General features: G+C 31.8%; 1 protein-coding gene across 1 annotated transcript; it reads right to left on the bottom strand.

The window, feature by feature from the left end:
- Nucleotides 1-6,466: 6,466 nt before the first annotated feature.
- On the bottom strand, nucleotides 6,467-7,205 carry LOC136202101 (multiprotein-bridging factor 1c). The gene has a single exon (XM_065992572.1). It carries the CDS (start codon nucleotides 7,093-7,095, stop codon nucleotides 6,652-6,654), a length of 444 nt encoding a protein of 147 aa, XP_065848644.1. The 5' UTR covers nucleotides 7,096-7,205; the 3' UTR covers nucleotides 6,467-6,651.
- Between the last annotated feature and the right edge of the window lie 10,691 nt (nucleotides 7,206-17,896).

Raw genomic sequence — 17,896 nt, 5'->3', positions numbered from 1 at the left:
TCTCACAATCATATGTAATACTTTATCTCATTTATAATTTTCTAATTTCACAAATATGTATATATGCATAAGTGTACGGACAGTAATAAATAGAAACATTTAAATGCGATCAAATGAAGTTCTTCCCCTCTTAGGCCCTGTTCTTTATTACTTAATTTCAGTAACAATCAGTTCAGTTCAGTTCAGTTCAGTAGTAATCAGTTCAGTTCAGTTCAGTTCAGTTCAGTATTCAATAATTTATCATTATTTATTATAATTATTATATATTATTATTATTTATTATAATTATTATATATTATTATTATTTATATATAATTTATTATTATTATCATTATTTATTTATAATTTCAGCAATTTATTATAATTATTATAATTTATTATATATTAATTTATCTATTTTCATTATAATTATATTTATATATAATTTATGCTTTGTCATTATATATATTATCATTATTTATTATAATTATAATTATTTGGTGCAACTTATTTACAAATTTTGCGAAAAGTAAATAAATATTATATTAATACGTTTACATTACAATGCTCTAAAAAAGTAACTGGCTCAACTACCTTAATATCTCAAATAGTGCAATTTTATCCCTAATATTAGAAGCCAATAGCAATTTTACCCTTAACATTGATAAATTGAGTCAAGATTTTGTATTCATATGAAAAATCATATTTAGACGTTAGGAGTAAAATAACCCCGGACCCAAAACGTTAAAGGTATTTTTGTACCTTAATACTTAATTGTAATAAAAAGTTAAGAGTGTGTATTCATATAAAAATTTGTATTTAATTTCATAGGCTTTAAATTATATATAAATTTGTGTTTGTATGTAATTTATATTTTTAATTTAAATTAGACTCATTTTTATTTAATGTCATAGGATTTTATCGAGCCTAGATTTTATTTGATATTTAATTTAGTTTAATCTTTAATAATATGTTTATTTATTATTGATATTATTTTTTTGGTAGAAATATTATTATTATTATTATTATTATAAGCTTATTAATGTCCAATATTATCATTAAATTATTTTAAAGTCTAATATCATCATTATTGTTACGTTCGATTAAATTCGGTTAAGTTCGGTATCATTCAGTTAAGTTCAGTAGCATTCAGTTAAATTCAGTTCAGTATTCAGTATCATTCAGTTCAGTTCAGTTCAGTTCAGTTCAGTAGCATTCAGTTCAGTTCAGTTCAGTTCAGTTTTTTTCAGTAATAAAGAACAGAGCCTTACTATGTTCCTTCCATTGTGAATCAATTCGCTTAAATAGTCAAGTTCTTTTATAATATGAATAATCTATGGCCTTCTGAATTTCTTTCCAAAATAAAACAAATCGGATCATACTTCCAGAACAAGTTAAGGCTCCTTGGAATATAATTAATTAAGAAACCATAGTTTCATAATGTGAATCTGATACTAGGAAAAGTTGAAATCTATTATATATAATGTTTTTTCATCTCAAGATCGTAAAGCACACATGATTTGAAAACATACGGTATGATGTTCTATCCTTTTGCTTCTAAAAGGAGAGCATATCTTTGTCAAATAACCATACCAAATTTTCAGTTCAAATATGTCAAAGCATCTAACTTCAATCTACTATTTCTAGCTATAAAAATAGAACATCTTAAGTTACTTTTAACCTGTCATCTTGAAATCATATAATTCTCTTATACGTTTATATATACACATATTTATCTTGCACTTTAAATGAAACTAATTTCATCTTTTATGCAAGCAGTTCATGTTTATTGAGCTAACTCTCGGTTTGCTAAAAAAAAAACAATATCATCCTTACTCCTTTTGTCACCGTATGACAAAATGCGGGTAAGCACTCGTGTGAGTGTGCTACTTCTTTGTCTTACATACATAAGAATATAACAGCAAATGCGAACAAAAATCAACAAATAACATTTACACTCATGTACTGAAAATTTTCAAAAGACTATTGAATAATCATGTTCTCAAACATAAATATGTTAGATCCTGTGCAAAACCCGAGATCTAAAATGTTTTAGATAAATATCTCCTTTAACAGGTTTAGCAAGGGGATCAACTATCATGTCATGAGTAGACACATACTTCATACTAACTTCTTTATATGCAATTAATATCTAACAAAGTGATACATATATAATCTTTATGTACTTCGTCTTTCCATGGAATCTTTTGATCTTTATTAAATGATATAGCAGATTGACTATCATTATCAATCACTATATAGTATTAGATGCAGTAAGATTCAGATGGTTCACGAATCTATTGAGTCGGCTGCCAAGATGAGTTTGACATGTATTTCGCTTCCATAATGGACAATGCTACACATGTCTGTTTATTACTACTCCATGATATATCCCCATTTTCTAGCAAGAAAAGGTAGCCTGATGTGGACTTTATCTCGTCCAAATCTCCTGTCCAATCAGCATTTGTGTATCCTATCAATTAGAGATCTTTGTCTTGATAACACAAAGAATAATCCGCAGTTACTTTGAGATACCTTAGTATTCTCTTAAAAACTGACTAGATAAGACTAATATCTACTCATCATCCTAATGGACACTTTCATAGAAATTGTTAAGTTTAAGGGCACGTGTTAATACTAAGGATTGAATCCTTTGGCATTGGTCTATCAATGAGCTTGCAGTTTTACATGTTAAACTGATCAAGATTTATATTGACATAAGTCTATTGAGAAAGTTCCAACAAATTCTTTGAACGATCTCTCAAAATCTTAGTTCCGATAATATATAATGCTTCTCTCATATCTTTCATTTCAAAACTTGTTGAGCCAAACTTTGACTTAGTTTTTTTTTTTTTAAAAAATTGCGCACAATGCGCTTACATTAAAGAAGAAAGAAAAATCCCCACCAAACCCGGATGTGATTCGAACACATGACCTCCCAAGGCATAGGTAAACTCTCAACCACTTTGACTTAGTTCACATACTCAATGTCGTTTTGTGATATAAGTATGTCATACATATTGTGAGAAAATGATAAATTTTATAGGGTAGCTCTTTGTATAAACACAATGATCGTCTTCAATCAACTTGAAGTTATTCGATATCATTTCATTGTGAAACTGAATGATTCATTAGACCAATTCTAACTTTTTGATTTTAATATTGAAGTATTTTGAAAAAAATTTAAAATTAAGAATATAAAATTCAATTTAAGTTTCATACATTTCGCTATTCAGTCTTGTTATGCGCATCTCACTCTAAATATCGTTAAATGGATCTATGTTATCAAAGGTCTAAGAGAAGACATGCCATATTATATTAGCTGGCCGATATGGGGAGGAAGAAACGCATCTTTCCTGTCTCGAGTACAAGCGGCACAAAGCAGCCCCATGCTATCGTACGAGGCCTACAAACAACTTTGAGAGTTGCATTCGCCTCTCACATGAACAGAGTTCAGAAGAAGGGCGGAAGCTGCCATCCAAAAGAGGTTCTTGGTCTCTAGGCCGAGAATAACAACTGAGAAGGAGACGAATTTCGTTATATCACTGAGTTCTAGAAGAGTATTTGAGGATATAAAATAATTTGATCAACTTGCAAACCTTGTGTTCATATCATGGTTTGAAGGAATCCACAGGTTGTTCCATATAGATTTCTTCGTCCAATTTTCCATTAAAAAACATCATTTACACCTATTTTGATGTACCTTTAGATATATACTTACCACTATAGCTAAAACCAGTTTAACCCATGTAAAACTTATACTATATGAGAAGGTCTCCTCAAAATATATCCCTTCTTATTAAGTATAACCCTTAGCGGCCAGATATCTCTCAATACTTCCATTCCCCTTTCGCTTAACTTTGAAAGCATGTTTGCTTCCAATAGTTATGTATCCTTCTAGTAGATCAATCAATCGACAAGCATGGTTTAATCTTATAGAAAATATTTATTTTTCCATTGACTTCATTCATTTGTCTTTTTCAAGACATAATTTTTGGACATTTCTGGATTTCAAGTTGTTTTGAGTAACTAAAAAAGTTGTTTCAACATTCCATTTTTTGCCTTTAGCATAACACGGCTTCAAATCTTGATATTTTCTGGATTTCAAGTTGTTTTGAATAACTAAAAAAGTTGTTTCAGCATTCGACTTTTTACGTTTAGTATAATATGGCTTTAAATCTTGATAAACATATTATATATATTCAACCACTTTTAAAATTCTATTGTATTATTTAAATTTAAGGTTTTTTCTAAACATTTAAGCTTTTTTTAAATTGAATTAATTTAATTTAATTTAATATAAAATTTAATTAACAAATGATAATTTTCTCATAATTTACTAAAAAGAATTATCGTTATTGAAACTAAAATGATTGTAAAATATTATAAATTAATATAATTGAAACTAAAATGATTGTAGAATATTATAAATTAATGTAATTGAACAAGGTAGCAAATTAATACTTATTAAATAATTTTTTTCTTATTTATCGAATTCAAGTCCTAGCGTATTAAAAGATGCCCGATAACTCTCAAATTGAAAAATCCAATAAACTTTAAAAAGAAAATCTTTTTCGAATCAGAAAAATGTCAACAAAAATTAATTATTTTAATATTATAAATAAAGAAATAATATTTATGTAGCAATTCATGATAAAATTTGCATTATTCTTATTTTTTCATTTTTTTATAAATATTTTTACATGATTTAAACTCTCACTACCTTCACTCAGCTATACTCCTTTATTTTTTTTATAAATAATTTTTCAATAGTATTTAAAAAAAAGGTTGTGTCTATGAATATTTAGAATTTAAGTCTGTAACCTGTTAGTCCTATATCTCAATTTTCATATTTTTATATGATTTATTTAATTTCTCTATTCTAAACTTGTTTTTCATGGTTTATTTAATTTCTTTATTTGAAACTCGGCAAAATTATATGATAAAAAAGATTCTAAAGGATTATCGAAAATTAGTCGAAACTTAATAATCAAAGATTAGTCAATTTGTATTTTTTAGATTATTTATTTATTAATTAATAAATTATAGATAAATCAATTAAAATATCTATTATTTAAAAATAATAATATAAAATTATTTAATATAAAAAACATGTATATTCTTTAAATATATCTTTAAATATGTACAAATATCAATATTATTGTAATATCATTAAAATAACTCAAAATTCAAAAGTCAATTATTATAAAGTGAATAAGTAACTTAATCAGTTCCCTAAACAAAGCCTAATTAGTTAAGAATCACCTAAAGTCCAAAAAAAACCCTAAAAAAACTAAATCATATAAGTTGATAAAGTAGTCGGAACAACCTTATTTTTAAAGAGAGTACTCAATCGTAGTAAACTAAATCATATAGGTGAACAGAATGACCTTATTTTTGAAAGGAGTACTCAATCATAGTAATTTATTTTGAATAGTACTTAGATGAATACCCTTCGAATGCTCAAAGATTGAGACGGTTAATTTAAAAAAAAATGAGTTAAAAATTGAATTATGAATAATTATACATGTGGGTTAATTAAAAAAAGAGATGAGTTAAAAATTGAAATATGAATAATTATACATGTTCACGAACCCAGATATCCACCGATCCGAACCAGACTTGAACATGAAAATTTATCGTTAAATCCAATCCGATCTAGATCTGCTAAACCCCGCATCTTTGAAATTTATAAAAATAGTATGAATCCGTTCAGCCCGATCAGACTATTAATATTAATTAATATATTAATTTCAAAAAAAAATATTAATTAATATATTTATATATTAATATTTATTTTTAAATATAAATTAATTTGTTATTATTAGAAATTATAAATATATTCCTACCAAAAAAAGAAATTATAAATATATATTTAGATAAATTTATATGGTTTTAGAATTTGATTTTAAATCCGAATTCAACCCAATCCGAACCCATCCAAATAAATAACCCGGCCATGAACAGGTCTATGAATAACCTTCCTTGTTAAGTTAAGGTCGACTTAAAATTAAAATTTAGCTAAGCTCCTATCAATTTAATAGGACTGAAATTGACCCAGATTGAAATTATTTAAAAGTTTTCTAATCTTTAGGGTGCATTTAACCTTAAAAAAAACTACCTCCATTTCATCTAGTCCTCTAAAACAAAACAAGCAGACCATAACTGGTTCTATAACTCGACCTTTCAAATGGGAGGGAGTGATCTTCTAGCCACGGATAAAAACAACACATGTTCTTAATTTTCAATGGAACAAAGCAATTTTGAACAACAGATAAAAAAAATATTCATATCAACCTTATTTGAAAAATCAATTTGAATTTAATACAATTAATTAAAGCTCTCAATCAAATGAGTTCAAAAAAATGACACATGCCATTTTATGATCGATATTTTCCTTTTTTTAACAAAATTGAACGTTTATCCAGACTTTAATCACTACATTGATACTTGATACTCAGATTTTCTTTTCAAAAAAAAAAAATCATTTCCAAACAGGTAGATCTATATTATCAAGAACAAACTAATCTCTGTTAAAACTCTGTTCATCACTCCAGATCCACTTATCTACGATCATCAGTTGAAGAACAACAACAGCGAAAATAAAATATTTGACAGACAGACACATATATTCAAATTCACAATAAACTACGATAGAATAATTATATTCATTTACTTGCCACCACCAACCTTTCCCCTGAGTTTCACGCCGAGTACTTTCTCCATCTTCGCCAGAACGGCCTGATTAGGGACCGCTTTTCCGTTCTCATACTCCTGAACAACCTTAGGCTGCTCGTTAATCAACTTAGCCAGCTCCGATTGGCTCATCTTCTTCTCCAACCGTGCCTTTTGAATCGCATGCCGTACCTCCGTCGACACTCTGTCAAAAGACACCGGTTCCGTCCCCTCGTCTAATTTCCTCGCGTTCACCACCGGAGCTGCTGCTTTCTTGTTGGATCCGCCATCGGATTTCTTAATGGTTTGGATTGCGACGCCTGATCTGAGAGCCTGATTCACCACCTTCGGATCGCGGAGGTCGTGAGCCTTGGGTTTCGACTTGCGCAGCACGACGGGCTCCCAATCTTGCGACATCACACCTGTTGATCTGCTAGGCATTTTCACGAATAGATTGCGGGTGATGTTTTTGAACAAATCTAAGAACAGATTACAGTGGAAATGGGTATGAAGAAATGATGCATATGTAAAAAGGGAGCTTGTATCTGGAAAGTTCTTTCTTTCTCGCGGGCTTTTGAAATCGATTGCCACGTATGCATCTGGAAGGATCGATGGGGAAAATCTGCTGATTTTTGCTTACGTGTATACATTTCTTGGACCCATCTGCGCGTGGATAGCAAGCAATACAATTCTCTCATAGCAATAATTAATGACGTGTCTATAAAAAAAAATATAAGGTAGTAAATAAGTGGCAAATTATTAGAAGCATCGGGTTTTCCATGTTAAATGGAGGACCTTCCATATATATTTTTGATCCGTGTAATATGGACCCACATATATTATAAAAGGTCCCACTATTTTAATTATTATATAGGGTCACAATACACGTGCCCAAATGTGAATTGGGGGTCCTCCGAGTGATATGAAAGACCCGATGCTTAATATACGAACTCTAAGTAAGTTTGCTGATTTGGAAAATTCAAGCAAGCGGAATAAGAGGAGATTATTGGAAGCATTTAAATTTCGATGTTAAAGAAGAATCTTCCATATATATTTTTTCATATGTAACTAGGGTCGGTTCGAATAATTTAGAGTTCTAGATAAAATAAACAAAAGCATTTAATATAAATTTTACTAATTAAAGTCTAGAGGTTGGATAGGTCTTTAATTTTCTTTTTATCAATGAATTTTTATAAATAATTAGATCATTTTGTTTGATTTTATCACTACATATATAAAAAAAATTAACTTTCATATATTTTTATATAATACGAAAAAAAATATATTTTGGATCCCCTCCAGCCCTGGATCTTAGGCCGGCGCACTTCAGGACCGGTCCTGTGTGTAACATGAACTCATATATATTATAAGGCCCCTACTATTTTAACTATTAAGTGAAGTCATAATACACGTGTCCAAATATGAATGAAAGTCTTTCTACTGATATAGAAAATCAGATGCTTAATATATGAACTCCCGAATGAGGATGATGTTGTCAATAATACGAATTCTTATATGAGGTCCTCGACTTCTATGTTATAGGATTTTCAATTCACATTTTAACATTTGGATATATTTATTGTAACTCCAGTTGAAAAAGTAATAATCGACTTGATACTATAATCTCTAATAATTTTTTAAAGGTTAATTTCATATAAGTGCTTTGTGGTTTCACTTTTTTTGCAGATAGGTTCTTGTACTTTGTTTTTGAGCAAATAAATGATTGTACTTTTCTCCGTTTGCAGAATTGAGGAAGAGACACAAACGGAGTCAGAATCGATGACGTGTCCAAGGGCAATTTTGCTATTTTAAAAAATCGGTATATAAATTTGAAAGGTTAATATATACCAATTTTTTAAAATGGCAAAACTGCCATTGGACACATCATCGATTTTGACTCCGTTTGTGTCTCTTCCTCAATTCCGCAAACAGAGAAAAGTAAAGTCCTTTATTTGTTAAAAAACAAAGTACAAGAACCTATCTGCAAAAGAGTGAAACCACAAAGTACTTATATGAAATTAACCCTTTTTTTAATTCTAATTTTTTTTTTTTTTACGGAAGAGTAGCAATTTGAGGAGATGCATTGAATTGATTTCAGAGGTTTAATTGAATTGGATTTTTGATTGAATGATTTTAAGCTTTAACTGAAATTAGGGTTTTGATTAAATTCAAATGCTTCTAGAGGTTTGATTAAATTGAAATAATTTTAGAGGTGTAATTGAATATAGGGGTTTGATCGAACTGAATTGATTTTATGAGTTTAATTGAATTGGTGATATTTAGTTTAAAGATTTTATGAAATCGATAAACTTAACGTTAACTAAATTGATATTTAACCAAATATGATAAAATTAAGAATTCTATTAATTTAATTAATATTTAAGTAAATGTGATAAAACTAACGATCCTATTAGTTAAGTTAAACTATAAAATGATACATTGATAAAAAAAAATTATAAAATTGGGTCAAATGGGAGACTCATTTACATATTTAACTAATTTAGTCAACCTATTACATATCTAAACTATGTTTGTGTGACTTTTCCATAATACCCTTAACCTTTCATCTTCCCCCTTCCCTTTTCTCTTCCTTACGCGAACGATTTCTCTTCCCAGACCTTTGATCTTCCTTTTTTCCTTTATATTTCGTGAAACTTGCACCATTTCTCTTCATCACCATGTCTTTCTCTTATTCCTCTCTTCATCTCATGATTCTTCATCTACATATTGCTAGAAAACGATGTCATGGTTCTTCATCTTCCTGTTTCTGCTCGTCTATTGGTTTCTTTCTTCTTGTGCGGATCGTAGCAATCGTTATTCTACGTTATTTTCATCATTTTTCCCAGTTTATCATATGGTTATTGACGAAATATGTAAGTATCTAATGTTTTCTTTGTGTTTTTTCAGAAAATCACTTGGCGAAAAACTAGTTTCGCGAAAGTATGCGAGGGGAAAGAGACTGAAATGTGACGATTTGACTCCGTGAAATCCAAATCTCGCGAAGTAGAATTGTCAAATTTCAGTCTCTTCCCCCTTGCAGCCCTTGGCGAACCTAGTTTTTCGCCAAGTAAAAACGTACTCTTTATACTCGCATACCTTCGCGAAATTTCAATCTCTTTCTAACACGATTACATTTTTTGAAGGTGGTTCAATACATAACATCCCTGCCAGGAAGGCGGTGTACTGGAGTGTAGAGGAGATGACTTTCCTTCATGTACAGTGGGAAATTTCTATCAAGATTGGTCACATTCACTTTGAAATGATTAGTTAGGAGTTTATTGTGCCAATTTTGTTGTAGAGGAGTTGAGGTGGAGAACATGTGAAACATCTATCCCAAAAGGTATGAACTTCCATTTCTCATCCCAAAAGGTCTGGACTTCCAATACAATGAGAAATTTCCATCTAGATTGGCCACATTGACCTTAAAATGATTAGTTAGGAGTTTATTGTGGCAATCTTGTTGTAAATTTTGATAATGTTATGATTTTAATGTTGTTATTGTGGCAATCTTGTTGTAGATTTTGATAATGTTATGATTTTAATATTAGAATCTCATGTTGTTATGTCTTTTTTTGTTATATACCAATTCGCAGATGTCACAATATGCGAAGTTAAAAATGCTTAAAAACACGTCTTTTACCAATTTGCATAATTCGCATATTGTGAAATATGCGAATTAAAATCATCTACTGAACTAAACATTATCTTCGCAAATTTCATAATATGCGAAAATATGTGAAGACAGACGGGAGAAAGAAAGACGAAAGGCTATAATTTTTCGTAAAAAAAATATAGAATGATAAAACTATAACAAAATAAACAATATAGTTTCCGTTCTTTGTTTAAATAAAATGATGAAATTATAAGCAAAATGAAATTGCATTTATAGATATATATCTATTTTTTTGAAATAAGTACCGAGATTATATTAAAGAATAGATGAAAAGATCCTTACAAACAGCGACTGATAGTCAAATAGGAATAGTAAAGCAGGAAAACTCGTTAGCATTGGAAAGGGCATATCGGGCAATGACATGTGCAACCCCATTCGTTGAACGATGAGAGAATCACACCGAACAATCGGTTCTGTTAGAAAGAAGAAATTGACAATCTCTTATAATGGTTCCAAAATCTGATAGATCATCTTTATAAGTATTGACAACGTCCACAACCCGCTTGACATCACATTCAAAGATAACATTACTGCAATCGAGTGAAAATGTCCATATAATCGCTTGGCGCAATGCAATAGCCTCAGCTGTAGCAGCATGTATATAACCATCATTCCAAGCACTGTAGTCTACCATAAATGTTCCATCTGAACTCCGCAACACCGCTCCCATACTAATTTTATCAGCATCCAGAAAAGTAGCAGAATCGCAGTTGCATTTTACTTGGCCTCTTCTAGGTTTCATCCAACCAACATCACGTGCTCGGCGAGCAGCAGCAGAAGGTGCTCGACGAGCAGCAGCAGCAACATGAGCAGGATATCGACCAGCAGTAGGTGCTCGGCGAGCACCAGCAAAAAATGCTCGACGAGCAATATCAGCAGCCGTAGCAGGAACATGCAACATTGGACCAACAACAGCATCAATAGGATCATTCGACATTTGACCAGCAGGTACAGACGACGTTGGGCCAGTAGAGGGAAGTCGTACCAGAACAGCAACATCTCCCTCAGATTATTTTTGATACTTCTTCCAATCTTCTAGGAAATTCAAACCAGTACGAACAGTAATAGCAGTAGGTACAAAACGCGTATTCCATATCAGATCATTCCTGCTTTTCCAAATAGACCATAAGACAACAGCAATAGTACACAGCAGATCCTTACGCATTCTTACGCACAGACTAAGAATGTTGCTACTGAGATATTCATAATTAAATACATCTGTATTAATTCCACATTGATTCCAGCAATCAATAGCATAAGGGCACCCAACAAAAAGATGATAATCATGTTCAATATCATTAAGGCAAAAAGGACATGAAGTTGATATAGACAGATGCCGCATACTAAGCCTATGTCGTGTCGAAAGGCAGTTTGAACATAGCTTCCATAGAGAAGCCTTGATTTTTGGAGGTACTTGAAGTAACCACAACTGACCCCACCCCAACTCATTGATTACAGGCCTATTTTGATTCTCTAATGCCCTGTAACCAATTTTGGTTGTATAAACACCATCCTTCGTGTAGTGCCAGACCAGTCTACAGTCACAATCTGAAACGGAATCACCATCTGTGATATCAATTTGGCTTCATCATGGTTAAATGAAGCAACCAACTTACCTCTATCCCACGGACGGGTACTAGGGACAAAAAGAGTATGTACCTTATCATTTTCATGCCCCTCAGGCAAAGCTGTCGTCACTTTGAATGCACCCTCCCTATTTAACCATGGATCCTTCCATATTGATATTGCATAACCATCCCCAACCCTCCACCTCAATCCCAATGACAATAATTTTATAGAACCCCACACACTCCTCCAAACAAAATTAGAATTATTGCCCAATTTGGAGGAAAGGAAAGAAACTCTTGCAAAATATCTAGCTTTGAAAATTATACTAACCAAAATGTGTGGATTATTGATAAGCTTCCACCCCTGCTTACCCAAAAGTGCCAAATTGAAATCATGCAAATCTCTAAACCCTATACCTCCCTGATTCTTCTGTTTATAAAGTTGAGACCAGCCACTCCAGTGAATACTTCTCTTGCCATTAGCCTTTTTACCCCACCAAAATGAATTCATGATTTTCTGGAGTTCATCACATGTAGATTTTGGTAACAGGAAAGTGCTCATACAAAAAGTTGGTAGAGCTTGAGCTACCGACTTCAAAAGAACCTCCTTACCAGCAACAGAAAGAAATCTGAAACCCCAACTGTTAAATCTTCTACGCAGCCTATCTTTGAGGAATCCAAAGATTGCTTTTTTAGATATGCCAATGAGAGACAGTAAACCTAAATAATGCCCCGAATCCAACAGGAGATGAACATGCAATAAATTGCAAAGCACAGCTTGCTCCTCTTGTTCTACATTATGACTGAAAAAAATTCCGGATTTATGCTTATTTATAGCTTGACCAGAAGCAACTTCATAGATGGTAAGGATATCCAGAACACAAGTGCTCTCCTCAGTGGTTGCCTTAAAAAATAGGAAGCTATCATCAGCGAAAAACAGATGAGAGACCCTAGGAGCCCCTCTAATAATAGAGCAACCATGCAGCTTCCTTTCTTCCTCAGCTTTTGTAATCAATTTTGAAAGGACTTCCGCACAAAGTATAAACAGATAGGGGGAAAGAGGATCCCCTTGTCTAAAGCCCCTACCAGGTTTAATAGGCCCCACAAACACTCCATTTACAGCCACTGAATATTCAATAATACTGACACAAAGCATAATCCATTGAATCCAGCAATCATGAAAACCCATTCTGACCATGACATCCTGCAAAAAAACCCAACCCACTCGATCATATGCTTTGCTAATATCAATTTTAAGGCCAACCTCGCTACATTGCCTCTGTTTTTCCGTTTCATATAGTGTATGGACTCAAAAGCAACCTGAATATTATCAACAATTGACTGACCCGGAACAAAAGCAGATTGATTTTCAGAGATAATCCCAAGGAGCACACACTTAAGTCTATTAGCCAAGACTTTTGCAATTAATTTGTAAAGCACATTACATAAAGCAATTGGTCGAAGATCTTTCATCTGCTCAGGATTGTCAACTTTAGGAATCAAAACAAGAATAGTAGCGTTCAAACTTGGAGGGAATTCCTTCGTTGTCAGAAAATCATTACATGCATTAAACACCTCAGTTCCAATTGTTTCCCATAAATACTGAAAAAAAACCCGGTGATAGCCCATCAGGCCCAGGTGATTTGTCAGCTTGCATTTGGAAAACATCTACTTTAAATTCTTCAATCTCAAAAGGGGCAGTAAGCATGTTATTCATATCATCAGTAATAACATAAGATAAAATATCCACAACATCATATCGATTTCCGACAGCCGGTTCAAAAAGAGCAGTAAAATAATTACTTACCACTCGTGCCATATCATAATCGGCCTCCCATACCATACCGGGATCATCCCTAAGCCTCCCAATTCGATTTCTTTGCTTCCGTGCTTGGACGCGTGCATGAAAAAATCGTGAATTTTGATCCCCATCAGCAAGCCAAAACGCTTTCGCCCTTTGCTGCCAATAGCGAGATTCAACTTCCAAAAAGCCATTAAGCATCCTCTTTGCTTCAAAAAATCCAGTTATAGATGAACTATTAGTTCTATCTTGCAATCTTTATATCTTTGCTTTACAAAGCTCAATTCCCCTCTTAAACCGCTGATTAAAAGCATAACCCCATTGTTCCATATTGCTAGCACATGCTGCTAACTTTCTTAAAAGATCAACATCAGCTCCTGCCACCCAACCTGTACGAACCATTTCGACAAACTGTGATCCTTCAACCAGACATTATCAAATTTGAAGCTTCTGTTATGTTTCATATGTGTCCGATGGACTGTGTCAAGAAGAAGGGGAGAATGATCCGAATAGGCAGACATGAGTACATAAAGCCTAAAATCAGGAAACCGACTACTCCAAGAGGGAGAGGCCAGCGCCCTATCCAGCTTCTCGCGGACCCAGAAGCGAGTTCCTCTACTTCTCTCCCAGGTGAACAGCCCACCTTGCATAGCCAAATCCGTTAGTGAATTAGAAGCTACTATATTGTTAAAATTCTCCATTAAATAATTCGGATAAGGATGGCCACCAGCCTTTTCATGCTGAGCAAGGAGACAATTGAAATCCCCAATCAGCAATAAAGGAAGAATAGAAAAAGAACAAATTGAATTTAACAGAGACCAAGACTCCATATGCTTGTTTCTGTCAGCATATCCATAAAAACCCACAAATCGCCAATCTCCTTTCTCACTATCCCGAATATTTGCTTCAATATGATGGTCCGAGAAAGATTTGATAGAAACCACATCAGTATCCCTCCATAAAAGAGCAAATCCGCCACTTCTACCCCTGTAATCAACAAAAAGGCATCCCGGATACTGAAACTGACGACTCAAAACCTCCACGCGCCCCTTTAACACTAAAGTTTCTATTAGAAAGACAATATTAGGCTTACTTGATTTAATAAGCTCGCCTAATGATCTAACTGCTCGGGGATTGCCTAGTCCCCGACAGTTCCAACTTAAGCACTTCATGGCTCTCGGCGGACCTGCGCTTCAGGTCTCGCCGCTTCAAAATTAGGAGAAAGTACCAAATCCTTGTCAAGCATGGAAATAGGAACCTTCAAAGAATAAATTGGTCTGTTTGTAAAAAATCGGCCAATAAGAGATAACCCAGAGTTTTGCACCAACGGGTTCGTACTCGAACCACTCAAATCCAACTCCTCCTCTTCGCCAGCCACAATTGAAAGGTTCACAAGATCCTTCTCCATCGACAACCAAAGCAACAAGAAAAAATTGACAAAGAAGAAGATGAAAAAAACAAGGAAAGATGACAGAGCAGCCAAACACTAGTGATTGTGCACTATCGGTTGTGATAAACAGAGAAAACAACTCTCACAAATCGATCGATCGGAGAGACACTCAGCCTCTCACAAGTATGGAGAGAAAAAACGGTTACTTTGTTCACGGAGAGAAAAAACGGTTACCTTGTTCAAAAAGGTTTTGGTTTATTATGTAATTACAAACCTAAATTTGTAACTTGCTTTTTCATTTGGCATTATATATCACATCTAAATTAGTCCATTCGTACTTATTACACAATAAAATTATCAATGTTAAATATTGGATATCCTTATTTATTGATTTGACAAACTTCTAATCTAATACATGTAGTTTTTCTTTTTAATTTTTGATGTCAAATTAGTAAATAAAAATGTTAAATGTTTCAAATTAATAAATTTAGATGTGTAATAGATATAAAATAATATAACGTGACAAATTCATTGTGTGTAATTATATTAAACCTTTTATTTTTATTGATATGTTGTATTTTTATTATGAAAATTTTATTAGTGAAATATCATGATGAAGTGGTCAAGAATATTTTGTTACGAGTGATTGTATGTTTGTTTATTAAAAAATTTAATAAGTTAATAGGGTTTTTGTTTTAACTTTTTGAAAAATTATTATTATAAATAACTACAAATATAATATTTGATTAGGATTATAAAATTGCAGCGATTCATGTAAAGCTAACGCTTCATAGAATGCTATTTTTAATTGTTTAATCTTTTACAAAATCACCCATAGAAATAAGTTTTTTTTGTTCCAGCTTTTTACATTTAAAAATTTATATTCAATAGTCTATCTTTTTGCATTGGTTTACTTAGTTATTGATAAATAATATGGTCGTATTAGTCAATAGCTAACAACTAACATCTTACTGTAATAGCTAACAACTGAATCAAACATATCCTAAATATACTTAACATTAGTTTAGAAAACAAAATAAAATCAGACGAGATTTTCGTGGGTATGGTCATTACCCAATGCAATGGGGATAAAGATGTATTTATCTCCATTTTAATGTGGCGGAGATGAAGAATCCTCATTGTGAATGGATGAAGATGGAATAGCTTCCAGAGATTAACAAATCTCCAGAATTTTATCTGATATTATATAATTAGATTATGTTCTAAAGAAAAAGTCAACAATACTATTTAGTTTTGAATATTTTTACTCGAATCCAAAATCTTCAACATATTTTTTTTCGTAATATAAAAAATTTAAAAAGGGATAAGGTACAAAAAAAAACAACTATAACATTGACGGTCAGAAGTAATTTTACTCATAACATCTAAAATGATACAATTTTACCCCTAATGTTTTTAAAAAATAGCAAATTTACCTCTAACATTGGTAAATTGAGTCAATTTGAGAAATAATTAATCAAACTGTCTGTTCAGTCATGAATCGTGTCATCTAGAGTTCACATATGTGTTATTTTATCACTAATTAGTAACATATCACAATCATATGAATAGGCATTACTTTTTTAACAAAAAAAAAAAAATTATACTATAGTTTATACGACTTAGAGAAAAAAAATATCTTGTGAAATTTAAAAATATTAATCTATAATTCTATTATTAAATCATAAAAAATGTGAATATTTTTTAAAACCAATTGATAAGCAACTAACAAAATATCTATTTTTTTTTATAATAACATCTAAAATTGATAATGTTAGAGGTAAATTTGCTCTTCAACGCCAATATTAAAATAAAATTACATCATTTTAGATTTTAGAGATAAAATTACTTGTACCTATCAATATTAATGGTCTTTTTATATTTTATTCTATTTAAAAATATCTAAAATTATACTTAATATAAATCAACTCTATAATTGGATTCAATTTTAAAGGAAAAATCATCAATTCAATCTATGTGTTTAAGAATCTTCAAAATCCCACAATAACCACTTATGACAATCCTATCAGTCTGGTCAAGTTTACAACCTCTTTGAGGGTCAAACAATCGCACGCATGTCAGGAAGTGATAATAATCCGACGGGTTAAGGTGTGAAAATACCCCTAACGTTTTGGGTTAGGAGCAATTTTACCCTTAACATCTAATATGGTGTAATTTTACCCATAACGTTAGAAGTCAAGAGCAATTTTACCTCTAACGTTGATAAATTGGATCAATTTCAGACACTATTATAAAACACAGATATTTTTATTCATTATTCTACGTCAATTGCATAATAATTCGTTCTAAAAAAAGGATTTCATGTTTTTTATAATTTAATAATGGAATTTGAGATTAATATTTATAAATTCGGTGGATTTTTTGAATTTTTTTGTCTAATCCGTACAAAAAAATGGTATATTTTTTTATTTTTTTATTTTTTTTCACATCCCAACGAATGTTTGTGATTTGTTACTGATAAAATGACACACGTATGAAGCGTAGATAACGAGATTCATGATTGAGAAAACAGTTTGATGAATTATTTCTCAAATTGTTCCAATTTATTAACGTTGAGAGTAAAATTGCTATTGACTTCCAATGTGAGGGGTAAGATTGCTCATGGCCCAAAACGTTAGGGGTATTTTTGCACCTTAACCTTAACCCTGATCCGACGCACTGACACAGTAAAAAAAACACCGTGTTTAAAACCGTTGCGTCATTTTAGCGAGTTGGAAATTTTGGAATCCGTAGGGGCAAAATTTGGCGCCAAAAATTTCACTTGTTTTAATTAAGCTGTTGCCGTTTCC

This window comes from Euphorbia lathyris, chromosome 8 (genome assembly GCF_963576675.1).
Source record: "Euphorbia lathyris chromosome 8, ddEupLath1.1, whole genome shotgun sequence".
Lineage (NCBI taxonomy): Eukaryota > Viridiplantae > Streptophyta > Magnoliopsida > Malpighiales > Euphorbiaceae > Euphorbia > Euphorbia lathyris.
Note: the sequence above shows the minus strand (reverse complement) of the source record. Positions and strands in the feature narration are given on the sequence as shown.

Bases quoted from the DNA above. Each gene is read 5' to 3' on its own strand.
- LOC136202101 (XM_065992572.1), bottom strand. From the start codon at position 7,095: ATGCCTAGCAGATCAACAGGTGTGATGTCGCAAGATTGGGAGCCCGTC.